General features: G+C 48.9%; 1 protein-coding gene across 2 annotated transcripts in view; it reads left to right on the top strand.

The window, feature by feature from the left end:
* ACOT7 (acyl-CoA thioesterase 7) overlaps positions 1–14,103 on the top strand; it is a 102,395-nt gene that overhangs the window by 68,988 nt on the left and 19,304 nt on the right. For both annotated transcript variants that reach the window (XM_072819889.1, XM_072819890.1), the window contains exon 7: positions 8,321–8,437. In XM_072819889.1, the coding sequence (XP_072675990.1) occupies positions 8,321–8,437 (117 nt within the window). The remainder of the gene's footprint in view (positions 1–8,320; positions 8,438–14,103) is intronic.

Here is a 14,103-nt window from a genome sequence, read left to right on the forward strand (position 1 = left end):
GAGCCCTGAAATCTACCTTGCTGTCACTTCTCAGTTTCCCCTAGACCCAGACCTCCCCGAGTCCTCTGTGTCCTGCAGACTGTGAGGATGGCTCCCCATCCTGGATGCCCGCTGCCATGGTAGTCACTGTTCCCAGTACCTGGGATAAATCTCCAATTTGGGACACAATCTCATAGTAGACACGCATGGTGCAGCTGTGCCTGCCCCCTTATCTGGGCACTAGAAGTCTGTGAATTCAGTCCTTGAGTGACCTTTGGCATAAAATGCCAATGTGTGTGTGTGTGTGTGTGTGAGGTTTGCAGGTAATCACAGTCCTCCCCTGTCCTGGCTCAGATTTGTATGCTGGCTGTTGGTGTCAGGAGGAGGCTTTTTTTTTTTTTTTTAATTTAAATTAAGTTCATTAACATATAGTGTATTATCACTTTCAGAGGTAGAGTTCAGTGGTTCATCAGTTGCATATCACACCCAGTGCTCATTCTATCACGTGCCTTCCTTCATGCCCATCATCCAGTTACTCCATCCTCCACCCCCTCCCCTCCAGCAACCCTCAGTTTGTTTCCTATAGTTGGTTTGTCTCCCTCTCTGATTTTGTCCTGTTTTATTTTTCCCTCCCTTCCCCTATGATCCTCTGTTTTGTTTCTTAAATCCTACATGAGTGAAATCATATAATTGTTTTTCTCTGACTTACTTTGCTTAGTATAATACTCTCTAGTTCTATCCACATCTTTGCAAATGGCAAGATTTTATATATATATATATATTTTTTAAAGATTTTATTTATTTATTCATGAGAGACACACAGAGAGAGAGAGAAAGGCAGAGACAGAAACAGGCTCCATGCAGGGAGCCCAATGCGGGACCCCATCCCGGATGTCCAGGATCATGCCCTGGGCCAAAGGTGGCACCAAACCGCTAAGCCACCCAGGCTGCCCAGATTTTATATTTTTTGTTGGCTGAGTAATATTCTAGTGTGTGTGTGTGTGTATACCACATCTTTATTCATTCATCTGTTGATGGACCACTGGGTTCTTTCCATAGTTTGGCTATTGTGGACATGACTACTATAAACATTGAGGTGCAGGTGCCCCTTCGGATCATTATATCTGTATTTTTGGAGTAACTACCTAGTAGTACAATTGCAGGGTTGTAGGATAACTCTATTTTTAATTTTTTGAGGAGCCTCCATACTGTTTTCCAGAATGGCTGCACCAGCATGCGTTCCTACCAACAGTGCAAGAGGATTCCCCTTTCTCCACAACTTTGCCAACATCTGTTATTTCCTGACTTATTAATTTTAGCCATTCTGACTGGTGTGAGGTGGTATCTCATTGTGGTTTTGATTTGTATTTCCCTGATGCCGAGCATTTTTTTTTTATAAATTTTTATTTATTTATGATAGTCACACAGAGAGAGAGAGAGGCAGAGACACAGGCAGAGGGAGAAGCAGGCTCCATGCATGACGTGGGATTCGATCCCGGGTCTCCAGGATCGCGCCCTGGGCCAAAGGCAGGCGCCAAACCGCTGCGCCACCCAGGGATCCCATGCCGAGCATTTTTTAATGTCTATTGGCCATTTGTCTTCTTTGGAAAAATGTCTGTTCATGTCTTCTGCCCATTTCTTGATTGGATTATTTTTTCTTTGGGTTTTGAGTGTGATAAGTTCTTTATAGATCTGGATACTAGCCCTTTATCTGATAAGACATTTGCAAATATCTTCTCCCATTCTGTAGGTTGTCTTTTGATTTTGTTGACTGGAGTTTCCTTTGTTGTATAAAAGTTTTTTATCTTGATGAAGTCCCAGTAGTTCTTTTTTGCTTTTGTTTCCCTTCTGGCAATGTGTCTAGCAAGAAGTTGCTGTGGCCAAGGTCACAGAGGTTGCTGCCTGTGTTCTCTAGGATTTTGATGGATTCCTGTCTCCCATTTAGATCTGTCAACCATTTTGAGTTTATTTTTGTGTATGATGTAAGAAAGTGGTCCAGTTTCATTCTTCTGCATGTGGCTGTCTGATTTTCCCGACACCATTTGTTGAAAAGACTGCCTTTTTTTCCATTGGAGATTCTTTCTTGCTTTGTCGAAAATTAGTTGACCATAGAGTTGAGGGTCCATTTCTGGGTTCTGTATTCTGTTCCATTGATCTTTGTATCTGTTTTTGTGAGGAGGCTGTCTTTCTAAATGTCACTCTCCAACAGACATAGCAAGGTAATTGTGAGTGTCGGTTTTGGTATCTGACAAATCACCTAGCTCACGTGGCTTTGGATTAGACAAGCATACCTTTCTTGGCCTCAGTTGTAACTGGTTGTGAACCAGGTTGTTACCCAAATATGGGCTCTACAGCTCACTAGCGGCTTCCTTGGGTTGAATGTGATCTGTAGTGGGTGATCTTTCATTAGTTTGCTCACTCATTCGTTCATTCACTTAGCACAACCCTTTCCTGAGCGCTGTCTGCCAGGTTCTGAATTGGGTGGGGGACACAGACAATAAGGCATGTCCCCACCTGATGCTGGCTTCCGTGTCACAGGTGATACTGATGGTCTGCATCAAGACACCGTACAGAAGTCACCCATCTGCTCCTGTTTCTGCCCGGCCTCTGCCCTGGGCTCAGAGCTGATCCTGGTCAACACATGCCTGTGGGTCTTGTGATATTTTTAGTAACAGCAAAGTTGCTTGTGGAATCTCTACCTGCATTTTAGATAAATGGGGGGAAAGCCCCTCTTCCATTATTCTTCCATTCTTGATGGGTTCCACTTTTTAGGACACACAAACAAGGGGTTAGATGTAGGTACTTCCTGCATTCCAAACATTACTTCCAATTCAGACTCCACCTTCTCCACCCCAAAGTGATGACACCACCTGGTGGCTCTTGCTGGCAGCTCTGGTGTCATGACCTTCCATGTCCATACATGCTAATTTTACTGCCACACCCACCTATCACCATGATCTTGCACTCTCTTCTTCCTATCTTATCTCGGGCAGGAATTCCATCTCAGATGTCAGTGTCATGGGTCCTGGATCAAGAGGCAGGCAGTATGGCATGGCCTCTGTCTGGTGTGCCTTGGTCAGAGGCTGGTCCCCATGCTACCCCAAGCCAGTGCTATGCCTTTGGACACATGCCTCTCTGTGTGTCCAATTCCTGCTTTGGAAAATGGAGACCACAACATGCCTACCTCCCAGGGCTTCTGTCCAGGGAAGGTCAGTGTACACTCAGTTGTTCATTCATTCATTCCTGTGTTCAATGTTTATAGAAAGTGTACTGGGGAGCAGATACTTGGGCTATGTTCTCAAGCAAAACAAAGTTCTCTCCGTCCAGGGCCGACTTGGCACAAGAGAGTGCAGTGTGCCTGAGCAGTGGCTGCCACTGGCCCCTCAGGAAACCCAGCCATTGTTCTTCACAAATAGCTCTCTGCTCCCAGCGACACTCATCTCCTGGGCCAGACTTCACTGTCTCCTTCATTTTCTCTTGAAAAATCCTCCTCGTCTCTGTCTCATCAGAAGGACCCCTGATTTCTTAGATGGCTCCATCTAAGAAAAGGACAGCCACATGTAATGCACATTCTGTTGCAAATGTTTAAAATTTTCTAGGGGATCCCTGGGTGGCGCAGCGGTTTGGCGCCTGCCTTTGGCCCAGGGCGCGATCCTGGAGACCCGGGATCGAATCCCACATCGGGCTCCCGGTGCATGGAGCCTGCTTCTCCCTCTGCCTATGTCTCTGCCTCTCTCTCTCTCTCTCTCTCTCTGTGACTATCATAAATAAATAAAAATTTAAAAAAAATAAAATAAAATAAAATTTTCTAGTTAAAATGCACCAAACTCTCCCCGAACACTAAAAAAAGGGATTTTAACTGAGTTTTCTACAATTTCTACCAGAATCCTGTCTCTTCATCATTCTTGTGTTCAGCTATTCCTAGATTCTGGAATGGCATTTCCTTAATGTAAATCATTGCCAGTGCTGTAGTGTTTCATGGCAAATGTAGCCTCTCTTGACACTACTTCAGACTGAATGAGCTTTTGTTGGCTGCCGAGGAAGTTTATGTATTGTGCTTAGAGTAAGCCTATGGGAAAATGCCTTCTGAATTCAAAAACAAGCAAGTAGGGACCACTTATCCAGCTATTGGGACAACTCAATTCTTTATGAGGCAAATCGACCGAGGAGAACTCTGTCTGTGGGCTCTCAGTCCCTCTGCAAAACTGAACGCACATGCACACACCCCACACCTGCATGCGTACACCCCACACCTGCATGCACACACACACCTGCGTGCACTCCACCCCCACACCTGCATGCACACACATGTACAGGCCCTATACCTACATGTACACACATGCACACCTGCAGGTACATGCATGCACACATCCCCACACCTACATGCACACATATGCAAACACACACCCTACACTTGCATGCACATACCCCATGCCTGCATGCACACCCCCACACCTGCAGGTACACGCATGCACACCCCCCCATACCTGCATGTGCACCCTGAAGCTGCACTGCATGAGGAGGTGGTCTGTGGCTCTCAGACCTGCTTCTATGCCCTCTGGCTTGCATGTGGTAAGGGGAGGCTATCACTTGGACCTCATCCTTGTCTCCTGAGCTGAGTGTATGATTCTCATTCAGAGTGTTTTCCTGGCATTCTGAGACATTTCACTTCTCTTTATCTTCCAAGCATCTGATCTCTTACAAAGTCTCCAGTTAAATTGGTGTGGGGTTTTACAGACCTCCACTAGCCCTGCATGCTGTCGTGGAAGCTGCCATTGCTGGGCTCGCCTGGCATGAAGGTGCTGTCACCTCTTGTACCTGCACTTCCAGAATCCAGAGCTCCGAGGGCCATCTGCCTGCCCAGGGTCCCCTGCCAGGCGGTGGTGGGGGTGATGGAGCAGTCATACCCAGGCCATCTGACCCCAGAGTCCAAGCCTGAACCACTGCAGTGGTGAGGCTGTGCTCACACCACAGTGGGGTTCATCCAGAGGCTGAGATGGTCCTCTAGGGAGGCAGTCCATACTGATAATCAGGATGACTCACCTGGGCACTGTTCTGTGTTTTCCCTGATCAGAGTGCTGGGCTGGGGACATAGCTGAAGGTCCTCTGCCTTGCCAGCCTGTGCTTGCCCCACCTTCACTAACACCCCCTGCTGTGAGTAGAAAGGTCCAGAAGGTCTCATGGGGGGCTTCAGGAAGGCTGCCTGTGTCCATTTCTAGTAACAACTTCACCCAGCAGAGACTCCTTGCAAAGTGCAACCCTTTGTCTCAGACCTCTGAGCCAAGCAACTTGAAGGCTAGAGGCTCCCTGCCCTTGCAGGAGCCCCTGGCTTTTGGTCACCTGGAGAGAAAACCTGGCACCTGTAATTCTTTCCTCTCAAAAGAGCTACTGGCTGAGGATTTCTTCTACACAGTCTTTAGAATTGGGTTGGTGTGTGTGTTTGAGCCTGTGTTATTAATTTGAAAACTGAGGTTACCAATCCATTCTTTCTCGGATCAAGCATCAATGCACCAGTGTGAAAGCGCCTTTAAAACGGCAAGCAGCAGGATGCCAAGGTGGCTCAGCGGTTAAGCTTCTGCCCTCGGCTCAGTGTGTAATCCTGGAGTCCTGGGATCGAGTCCCACATGGGGCTCCTCTGCCTGTGTCTCTGCCTCTCTCTCTCACTCTCTCTGTGTCTCCCATGAACAAATAATAAAATCTTTAAAAATAAAAAAATAAAACGGCAAGCAGCATCCCAGCTGATCATTTATCACTACCGTAATATAGCATCATCTTTCGTTGAAAAACTCACGGTAATAAAAGCATCATTTTTTAATCACAAACAGGAACGTGTTTTTTTAAAAAATATTTCTATTCTGGAAATGCTCAGATATGTGCAAAAGTAGGATAAGAGTCTACTGGACCCTAGGTGTCCCTCTCCTAGAGGGCTCCACCCTCTGTCTCCCAAGTTCCTTGTAAGTAGCATCTTCTATATTTGCACAGGGCCTCTGGTCCAGTATGGAAGGGACCTTTGTTCTTTTTAGTTCTGTTGTATTTTGTTTTCCCCACACAGTAAAGAGAGTTTTAATTAGTCACCAATGTTTAAAAATTGGCAGATTCCTCATAAATGTATAGGTTCTGGTCTTGTCTGGAAACATCAGAAGGCTGGCGACATGGGGCCCTCATTCCTGGGGATGGGAGGCAGTAGGCAGGGCCAGGCAGTGGCCCTGCTCACTACCCTACAGCACCTGCCTGATCCTACAGGCATTTAGTTCTGCAAACCTTACCCCAAACATGCTTCCCATGAGCCTGGCTTTCATGAGTGGGGTGACATCTGCTTTTCTGCCTCTCTCTGGATTTTTAGAAAGCATTCTGTATCCTGGGTGAATGTACATGAGTTTCTAATATTTATCTATCTATCTATCTATCTATCTATCTATCTATCTATCTATTTATCTATCTATCATCTATCATCTATCAAGAGTGAGAAGAGCACTGGGTGGGGGGCAGAGTAAGAAGGAGAGAAACTCTAGCAGACTCCCCACTAAGCACAGAGCCAGATGGGAGGCTCTATCTCATGACCCTGAGATCAAGAGTCAGATGCTTAACCAACTGAGCCCCCTAGGCACCCTTTAAGACTTCTTTCTATAGCTATTAGGTTGATTGATATCACTCTGATGCTTTTATAGATTAAAAATGGCTGAATATTGGTAATCTCACATAGTTTGGCCTAATAAAAGACATGGCTTAAATGTTTTTTTTTTTTAAGATTTTATTTATTTATTCATGATAGAGAGAGAGAGAGAGAGAGAGGCAGAGACACAGGCAGGGGGGAGAAGCAGGTCCCATGCAGGGAGCCCGATGCGAGACTTGATCCTGGGACTCCAGGATCGCGCCCTGGGCCAAAGGCAGGCACCAAACCGCTGAGCCACCCAGGGATCCCTGGCTTAAATGTTTAAATATGAAATAAGTATTATGTGCTGTCCTGGGGGGCAAGAGTTGGGGGTGGGGAAACTAGCAGGTGTGCAGTTGTGATTTCGTCAAATTAAGGGGGGCAGTGAGGGATCCCTGGGTGGCGCAGCGGTTTGGCGCCTGCCTTTGGCCCAGGGCGCGATCCTGGAGACCCGGGATCGAATCCCACATCGGGCTCCCGGTGCATGGAGCCTGCTTCTCCCTCTGCCTATGTCTCTGCCTCTCTCTCTCTCTCTCTGGGACTATCATAAATAAATAAAAATTAAAAAAAAAATAAAATAAAAAATGTTTTAAAAAAAAAAAAAAATAAGGGGGGCAGTGAGCAAAAGCCAGCGTCTGCAGCCTCAGGTTTTAAAAAAACCTTGGCCTGCTGTGAGCCTGCTTTTCTTGTTTGTTTTATATAACGCCTTTATTATTGTGATGATTCACATGCCATACAACTCATCCATTACAAGTCATTGATTTTTAGTGTATTCCCAGTTATGCAACCATCACCACAATCAATGTTACAACATTTTCATCTCCCAAAGAGAAGCTCCATACCCATTAGCACTCATTCTCCATTTCTCCCTGACCCCTAGCCCTGGCAACCATTAATCTGCTTTCTACCTCTTTAGATGTATGTACCTGTTCTGGACCTTTCTTATAAGGAAGATCCTACAGTTTCTGGTTTTGGACCTGGCTTCTTCCACTGAGCATTGTGTTTCTGGGCTCCGCTGTGTTGTAGCCTGTGTCAGTGCTTTTTTCATTTTCATGGCTAGATAATACTCCCCCATGTGGATGGGCCACATTTTCTTTGTCCATTCATCAGTTGACGCACATGTGAGTTGTGTCTGCTTTTTGGCTGTTGTGAATAATGCTGTCATGAAATCCGTGTACAAGTTTTTGTGTGAACATGAATTTCTAGTTGCCATGGGTACGTACCTAGGAGAGGATTTGCCAGGTCATATGGTAACTCTGTTTAGCCTTTTGAGAAATTCCTGACGTTTGCAAAGCGGCTGCACCATTTCCATCTCCACCAGAGATGCGTGAGAGCTCTGATATCTCCACATTCTCACTGACACTTGCTCTCTGACTTTGGATCCAGCCATCCCGGTGGATTTTGTAACAAAACCTTCCTGGGGGAATAAGGTATCTGTAAAGGATAGGAAAAGGATTGTCACTCTATTAGCAGCCTAGACCATCAGCTGTGGTAGTTTTCAGAAGCTCCTGAGGAAGCTAGGTTTACAGCATGAGCTTCAGCAGTGCCCTGATCATGCACCCCCGTAGCCACCTCTGGCGGCAGCCCCCCACTGGGGGGTAGTGGGAGGACTATCTTATGACTGGTTTCCAGGGTGGAAAAATAGCTGCCCCCCTTGTCTGATCTGCCATGTGCCTTTTCTCTGTGCAGGTGTCACCATGAAGCTCATGGATGAGGTAGCTGGGATTGTGGCTGCACGTCATTGCAAGACCAACATTGTCACTGCTTCTGTGGATGCCATTAACTTTCACGACAAGATCAGAAAAGGTAAGGAGCCTCTGCTGACAAAAGGAAAGTGGATGGCCTTTGGCTCTCTGACTCCTTTGCCACTTTCCTTTCGTCTTGCACCGAGTGTTGCCAGCACCCTAGTGTCTGCCCATCTGCCATGAGAAACAGGAATCCAGAATCTTGTGCCTTGTTCTTGCTGATCCATCTGTGAGACTAGGATTTGTTGGTTTGATTTTTCAATCTAGTAATTCAGATGTGTTTGGGGCCTTTAGGCTACTGAAGAGTGCCATAAACTCATCCTCTTAAAATGCTCCACAAACAGAGCCCTCTGAGGACCTTACGTGCACAGTTGCAATGCCTGCTCCATCAGATTTTATGCCACCATGCACATTTCCTCTGGGGAAAGAATAGATTATCCAGGATATAAGTAGTGGCAGGGTCTGTGCAGAGAAGCCTGTGGACCACAGTTCTCAGCCAGCCCACCTGCACCATCTGGAGCAGTGCTGGGGTTTGGTCTTTCTCCCAATCCCAGGGATTCAGTCACCACCACAGGAGACTGGGCCAGCTTATCACACTCATCCCACATTACTGCCGAAGGTGTGAGGTGACCGTCCCCTCCCGACACATGGTGATTTCTGTGTGTGTTGTATCTTCTGCAGTGAGGCTCTGTGCCCTAGAAAGGTAGCATTTCACTGCGAGGTCGGGTGATGTCAGGGTTGTGAAAGCCTGGTATTGATTTGAAAGCAAATTCGAAAGCAGCTTCGTTGTGAAAGCAGCCTCGCTGGAAAAGCTGTCACTAGAAGCCTTCAACCACCTCTGTGAGCAGAGCAGTGCTATGTCTTGAGCCCCCCCAAGGCCTTCCCGACCCCTGAAGGCCCCAGGGCCGCTGCCGCCACCATGCTGTCTCCTGTGGAACACACTGGCAGTGCGTGCCCAAGTGCTGGGCCAGAAGGGCCCTGGAATTGGAAGGGCTCACCTGCCCACCCTGGGTAATCAAGAGCAGCTGAAGCATACCCTAGTAGGATCTGGGTGCTCTTAGGATAAAGAAGAGGTCTGTGCACTGCGTTCTCGACTTTGCAAACTCCCTTCATAAGCTGCAGGTGTTTGCCACAGATGCAGACCTCAGGGTCATTTTAAAATTTGTCCAAAACAAGTAGGTTTTGTCATCTTAGCTGGTCCTCTTTGAGGCTTGGGTGTTGTGTACAGCGGTGGCATGAATGTTTGAGAAAGATAGAATGCCATGCTGCGATTCCCTACTTCTCTTTTTCTAGAACTACTCCCTGGATAAGTCCCTGCGATCAGAACTTCATTGTTAAATACAGCTTCAAAATCCACAGCGGAAAACGCATTTGCATTCCATGCCCTTGCTCTGTTGAGTGTCTCCCAGGGGCCCTTTGAGAGCTGCCAGCTAGAAAAACAGACTTTCCTGGAGAGCCAGCCGATTTGCTCAATGTCAGCCTGCTCAGCAGATGGGACACTCCCTGAGAATGACCCCAGTCTTTACCCCCAGCCCCTTATGTGGCCAGAATTAACTTCTAAGGGGCAGTTGAGGAGGTAGTGTGGTCGGTTCCTAGTTCGTAGGAATTACTAATTTGCAGGTGAGACCATGAACTCCACTTGGAGGACAATGCCCTTTAGGACTCGTTAAATAGCATGGAAGCCATTGTGGTGACCTGTGTATGGAACTGCCCTTGACATACACTTTCAGTTTCTAAAATGTTAACCCTTATTCCAAAGCACAGAGAAGGGAATATTCATTTTCAGAAGCCATAGTTCTGGTGGGACATTCCCCTCTGGATTGCTCTAGCAGGCAAAGGGAGGGTAGGCTGCAGAGGCCTGCCTGGCTGCACCCTTGGATGCTGAGCCTACACAGCCCCTGCCCTCGCCAGTGGCCCAGCCCCAGCCTGGAGCCCGTGCCACACAGGGCCCCTGTGCTAGCAACCCCTGGCGAGCAGAGACATCATTTCTGCCTTCTCAGATCACTTCTTGTTTTGTGCATAAAGGAATGTGGACCAAACTAGCAGCTCTGGAGTCTGGCCTATTTCTATGCCAGTGTCCTCCAGGGGCTGTTAGACACTGTCACACCTTATTTGTTGTTTTCTGGAGGAGTGTCCCTGTGTGAAGCTGTGGGCTCCTCTGTCCTCCATGCTGTCACTCTGCTGGAGAGCCCACACCAGTGTCCCTGGGCGGGGTCTCAGGTCTGGCAGCGCACGGACCACATCTGCTTCAGAAACAGAGTGGGTGGGATCCCTGGGTGGCGCAGCGGTTTGGTGCCTGCCTTTGGCCCAGGGGCGATCCTGGAGACCCGGGATCGAATCCCACATCGGGCTCCTGGTGCATGGAGCCTGCTTCTCCCTCGGCCTATGTCTCTCCCTCTCTCTCTCTCTCTCTGTGACTATCATAAATAAATAAAAATTGAAAAAAAATTAAAAAAAAAAAAAAGAAACAGAGTGGGCACGTCTTGTCTTCAGTTCCATGGGGTAGAGGTTTGGGCAGGCAGTGTGAAGCAGGGGTGACCCTGCCTGCAGCAGATCCTTGACAGTGGGCCACCCATGCGTGCCAGGGGATGGAGATGGACATTCCTGACTGTCCTGCTTTGATTGTCTGATGCAAACCCCCTGAAGTCCTGTTATGCCCAAGCCTGGGGAGCTAACTGTGGCCTCCAAGCTCCTGCTGTCCCTGAGTCAGTGTCTCCTCCGCTCCAAGGGAAAGGAGCCAGGAGAGTCAGATGCTGCCACCCTGCCAGGCCTACTGGCTGGTGGGCCCTCAGCACACTGTGGTGTGTGTCCCTGGTGATATAAGGGACCATGCACTGGGGACTCCACACAGCAGACCTTTGCTCCCTTGGTCTGAGGCCCCAAGTCCCAAATCCAGGTGTGGGTAGGGCCTCTCCAAAGGCACTAGGGGAGAGCCCATCCTGCCTCTTCCTGCCTCTCATGGCATTTCCTGGTTCGGGGCCACATCACTCCAGTTTCCCTCCACCTTCCCGCTCCCATCTCTCTTTTCTTCTGCCTCTTATAAGGACACTTGCCACAGGATTTAGGGCCCACCCAGATAATCCAGGAGGTGTTCATCCTGAGGTCCTTAAATCAGTGGCATTTGCAAAGGCTCTTGTTCCCAGTAAGGTCAGAGTCGGAGCTTCTGAATGGACTTAACCTTGGCAGGGGCCACTGTTCAGCCCACTGCACAGGCTTTCTCTCCTTACAGCTTGAATCTTGTAGACACTAGATCACTTCCTCATTTGCAAGATTATGAGATGGAGAAAATCTCTTCTGTGCCTAGAGTTGCCCCATTCCCCACACAGGGGTGAGTCCTTCCCTTGTGAGGGCCAGTGGTAAAGCCAGCACCCAGCCCAGAGGAGGAGTGACCCTGAGGGGCGCAGAAGGGAGGGCCCCCTGTTGGGTTGGGGAAGAACCCCAGGACCTGACTCCTGAGAGCAGCCCCACAAGAACAGAGTTAACAGGCCCCATGCTTCTCTGGTGTAGGGGGCACCAATGAAGGACCAGTGACTTTCCTCTACGTGGCAGGAGACAGGGTCGGCCCCAGGACACAGATGAGTAGAAAGGACAAAATGACAACACACAGTAGCACAGAGTGTGGAGCTGCCCTCTTTTTTGTTGGGCATAGAACTAACTCATTCCTAAGTTGAGTGCAAAATGTGATCAGCACAAGGACTGTTTTTAAATAATATTTTCAAAGAAAAGGCACACGCAGGTGGCTGAGCCAGTGGGCACCCTGGGGCTGTGGTCACAGGGTAGCAGCTGTTCATGGCCAGTGTCTGGCCTCCTCAGATGCACCACTCTGGAGATGCAACCCTAAGAGGCCCCTGCTCCTCCTGGGAGGGGTGCCCCCTGCCCTCTGAAGGCTAATCCGATGCAGGGGGCCAAAGCCCAGAAGCATAGACAGCCAGACATGCCACCTATATGTGAGCTTGCTGTGGCTGCTCTAATGAGTTAACTGCAAAGCTAGTGACTTAAGAGGTCACAGATTCCCTCTCTTGTGGTTCTGGAGGTCAGGCATCTAAAAGAGGTCCACGGGGCTGTGTGGTGTCCAGAAGCTCCGGGGCAGGGGGTTAGGGATCTGTTGCCTTGATTCTTCTAGCTTCTCAGCTGCCCCATGTTCCTCCGCAGCCTCTGCTCCTGTTGCTGCCTCTTCCTCTTACGTGACCTGCTCCCTACCTCTTACGAGGACCCTCATCCTGACAAGGGCCGACTGGATGGTACAGCAGCACAGCAGGGTGGCTGACATTGTGGGGTGGGGTGGGCAATCACTGCTGGCACTTCTCAGGGCCAGCTGGTGAAGCTTAAAGACCTGAACTAACTTTTGTACGTCGCTTGCTCTATTGCCAGTTTTTTCTTTTTAAGATGAGATGTTAAAATGCCAAGGCAGCTGTTAATGAAAGTAAAAGTGGAACATACTTTCTGTGGATATCATGGTTTGGGAAGCCCTGGCAGGAAAACCTAACGCTGGAGTTGTTTGTAAAAGAGCCATCTTCCCAGACTATTTGGGTGGGAAGTGAGGAATCTTCTAGAAAATGCTTTGGGCTGTGTTATGTAAGAAACACCAAAGTTATTTCACTACCTCCATGCTTTGCTGAAGAAAGCTCGCTGCTCTTTTTGGAACTTAAACACTGAGCCGTTCTTAACATTTGAAATGCTTGGCAACCCCTCAGCTGTGATAAGAGCAATTTTTTATTATTCTGTTTTCTAAATCCCTGCAAGCTGTGCGGTCTGCCCTGGGAGAGACTTCTTGCTGCTGGGGGGTCTGGTGAGGCACCTGCTGGCCCTCCTGGGCTGGACCCCTCCAGGCAGCTCAACAGGGATTCAGAAACAGAGAGGAGCTGTGGTTCTTGAGTGTGCTTCATGCCTCACTTGGAGGGGCATACACGTTACCTTTTCTGGTGCCACAGGAACTCATCCCGTTTCCAAATCTGGAATGCACCCGTGCCACGGGGTTACTCCATGGTGGAGCTAGAGGGCAAGTGGACAATTGGGTCCAGGGCCAGAGCTCTGAGCCCCTCGCTCTGGCGCCTGCTCACTACCAGGCTTGAACAACACGGACATCCACCACTGGGGCACAGGCATCACCTTGGCGGGGATAAGCTTGTACCCTTGCCAATCAAGTGCAGCGCCATTCACCTTTGACACTTAACGCAGCTGTTGCAGTGGTAGCTGGCCCACACAGCTGTGTATAGAACTCTCCTGGCTTTCTCAAGCCTCTTGAAAACATCGCTATGGGTTCTTGCTAGGGGAGTCCAGCCCCAAGGAAGGCGCTGCTCTTTTGGTGTCTCTGTCATCAGCCTTGGCCCAAAGGCCCTTTTGCCAGAGTCCGAGGCAGGCAACTTGCCCCCCGCCCCACCTCCAGCTGCACCCTCAGTCCCATCAGATTTCCCAGGGGTGGGGACCCACCTGTGCCGTCCCCCACAACAGTTGCTGGCCACCCATGGCTATTTGCATCATAATTAAAGGTAAGCAAAATGGAAACTACTGCTCCTCCATGCCACTCACCACATTTCAGGTGCTCAGGAGCCACGTGTGGCTGGTAGCTGCTGTATAAGATGGCCCAGAGAGGGCATTTTCACTATCACTGAAGTCTGTTGGACAGCCCTAATCTCTGGGCTGTCTGGACTCCATCCCCAGTGTCTGATGCTTTAGCAGGGATTTCTGTAGACCCCTAGATGTCACATGGATGCTCAGCACAAAGCA

This window comes from Canis lupus, chromosome 3 (genome assembly GCF_048164855.1).
Source record: "Canis lupus baileyi chromosome 3, mCanLup2.hap1, whole genome shotgun sequence".
In the NCBI taxonomy this organism is placed as follows: Eukaryota; Metazoa; Chordata; class Mammalia; order Carnivora; family Canidae; genus Canis; species Canis lupus.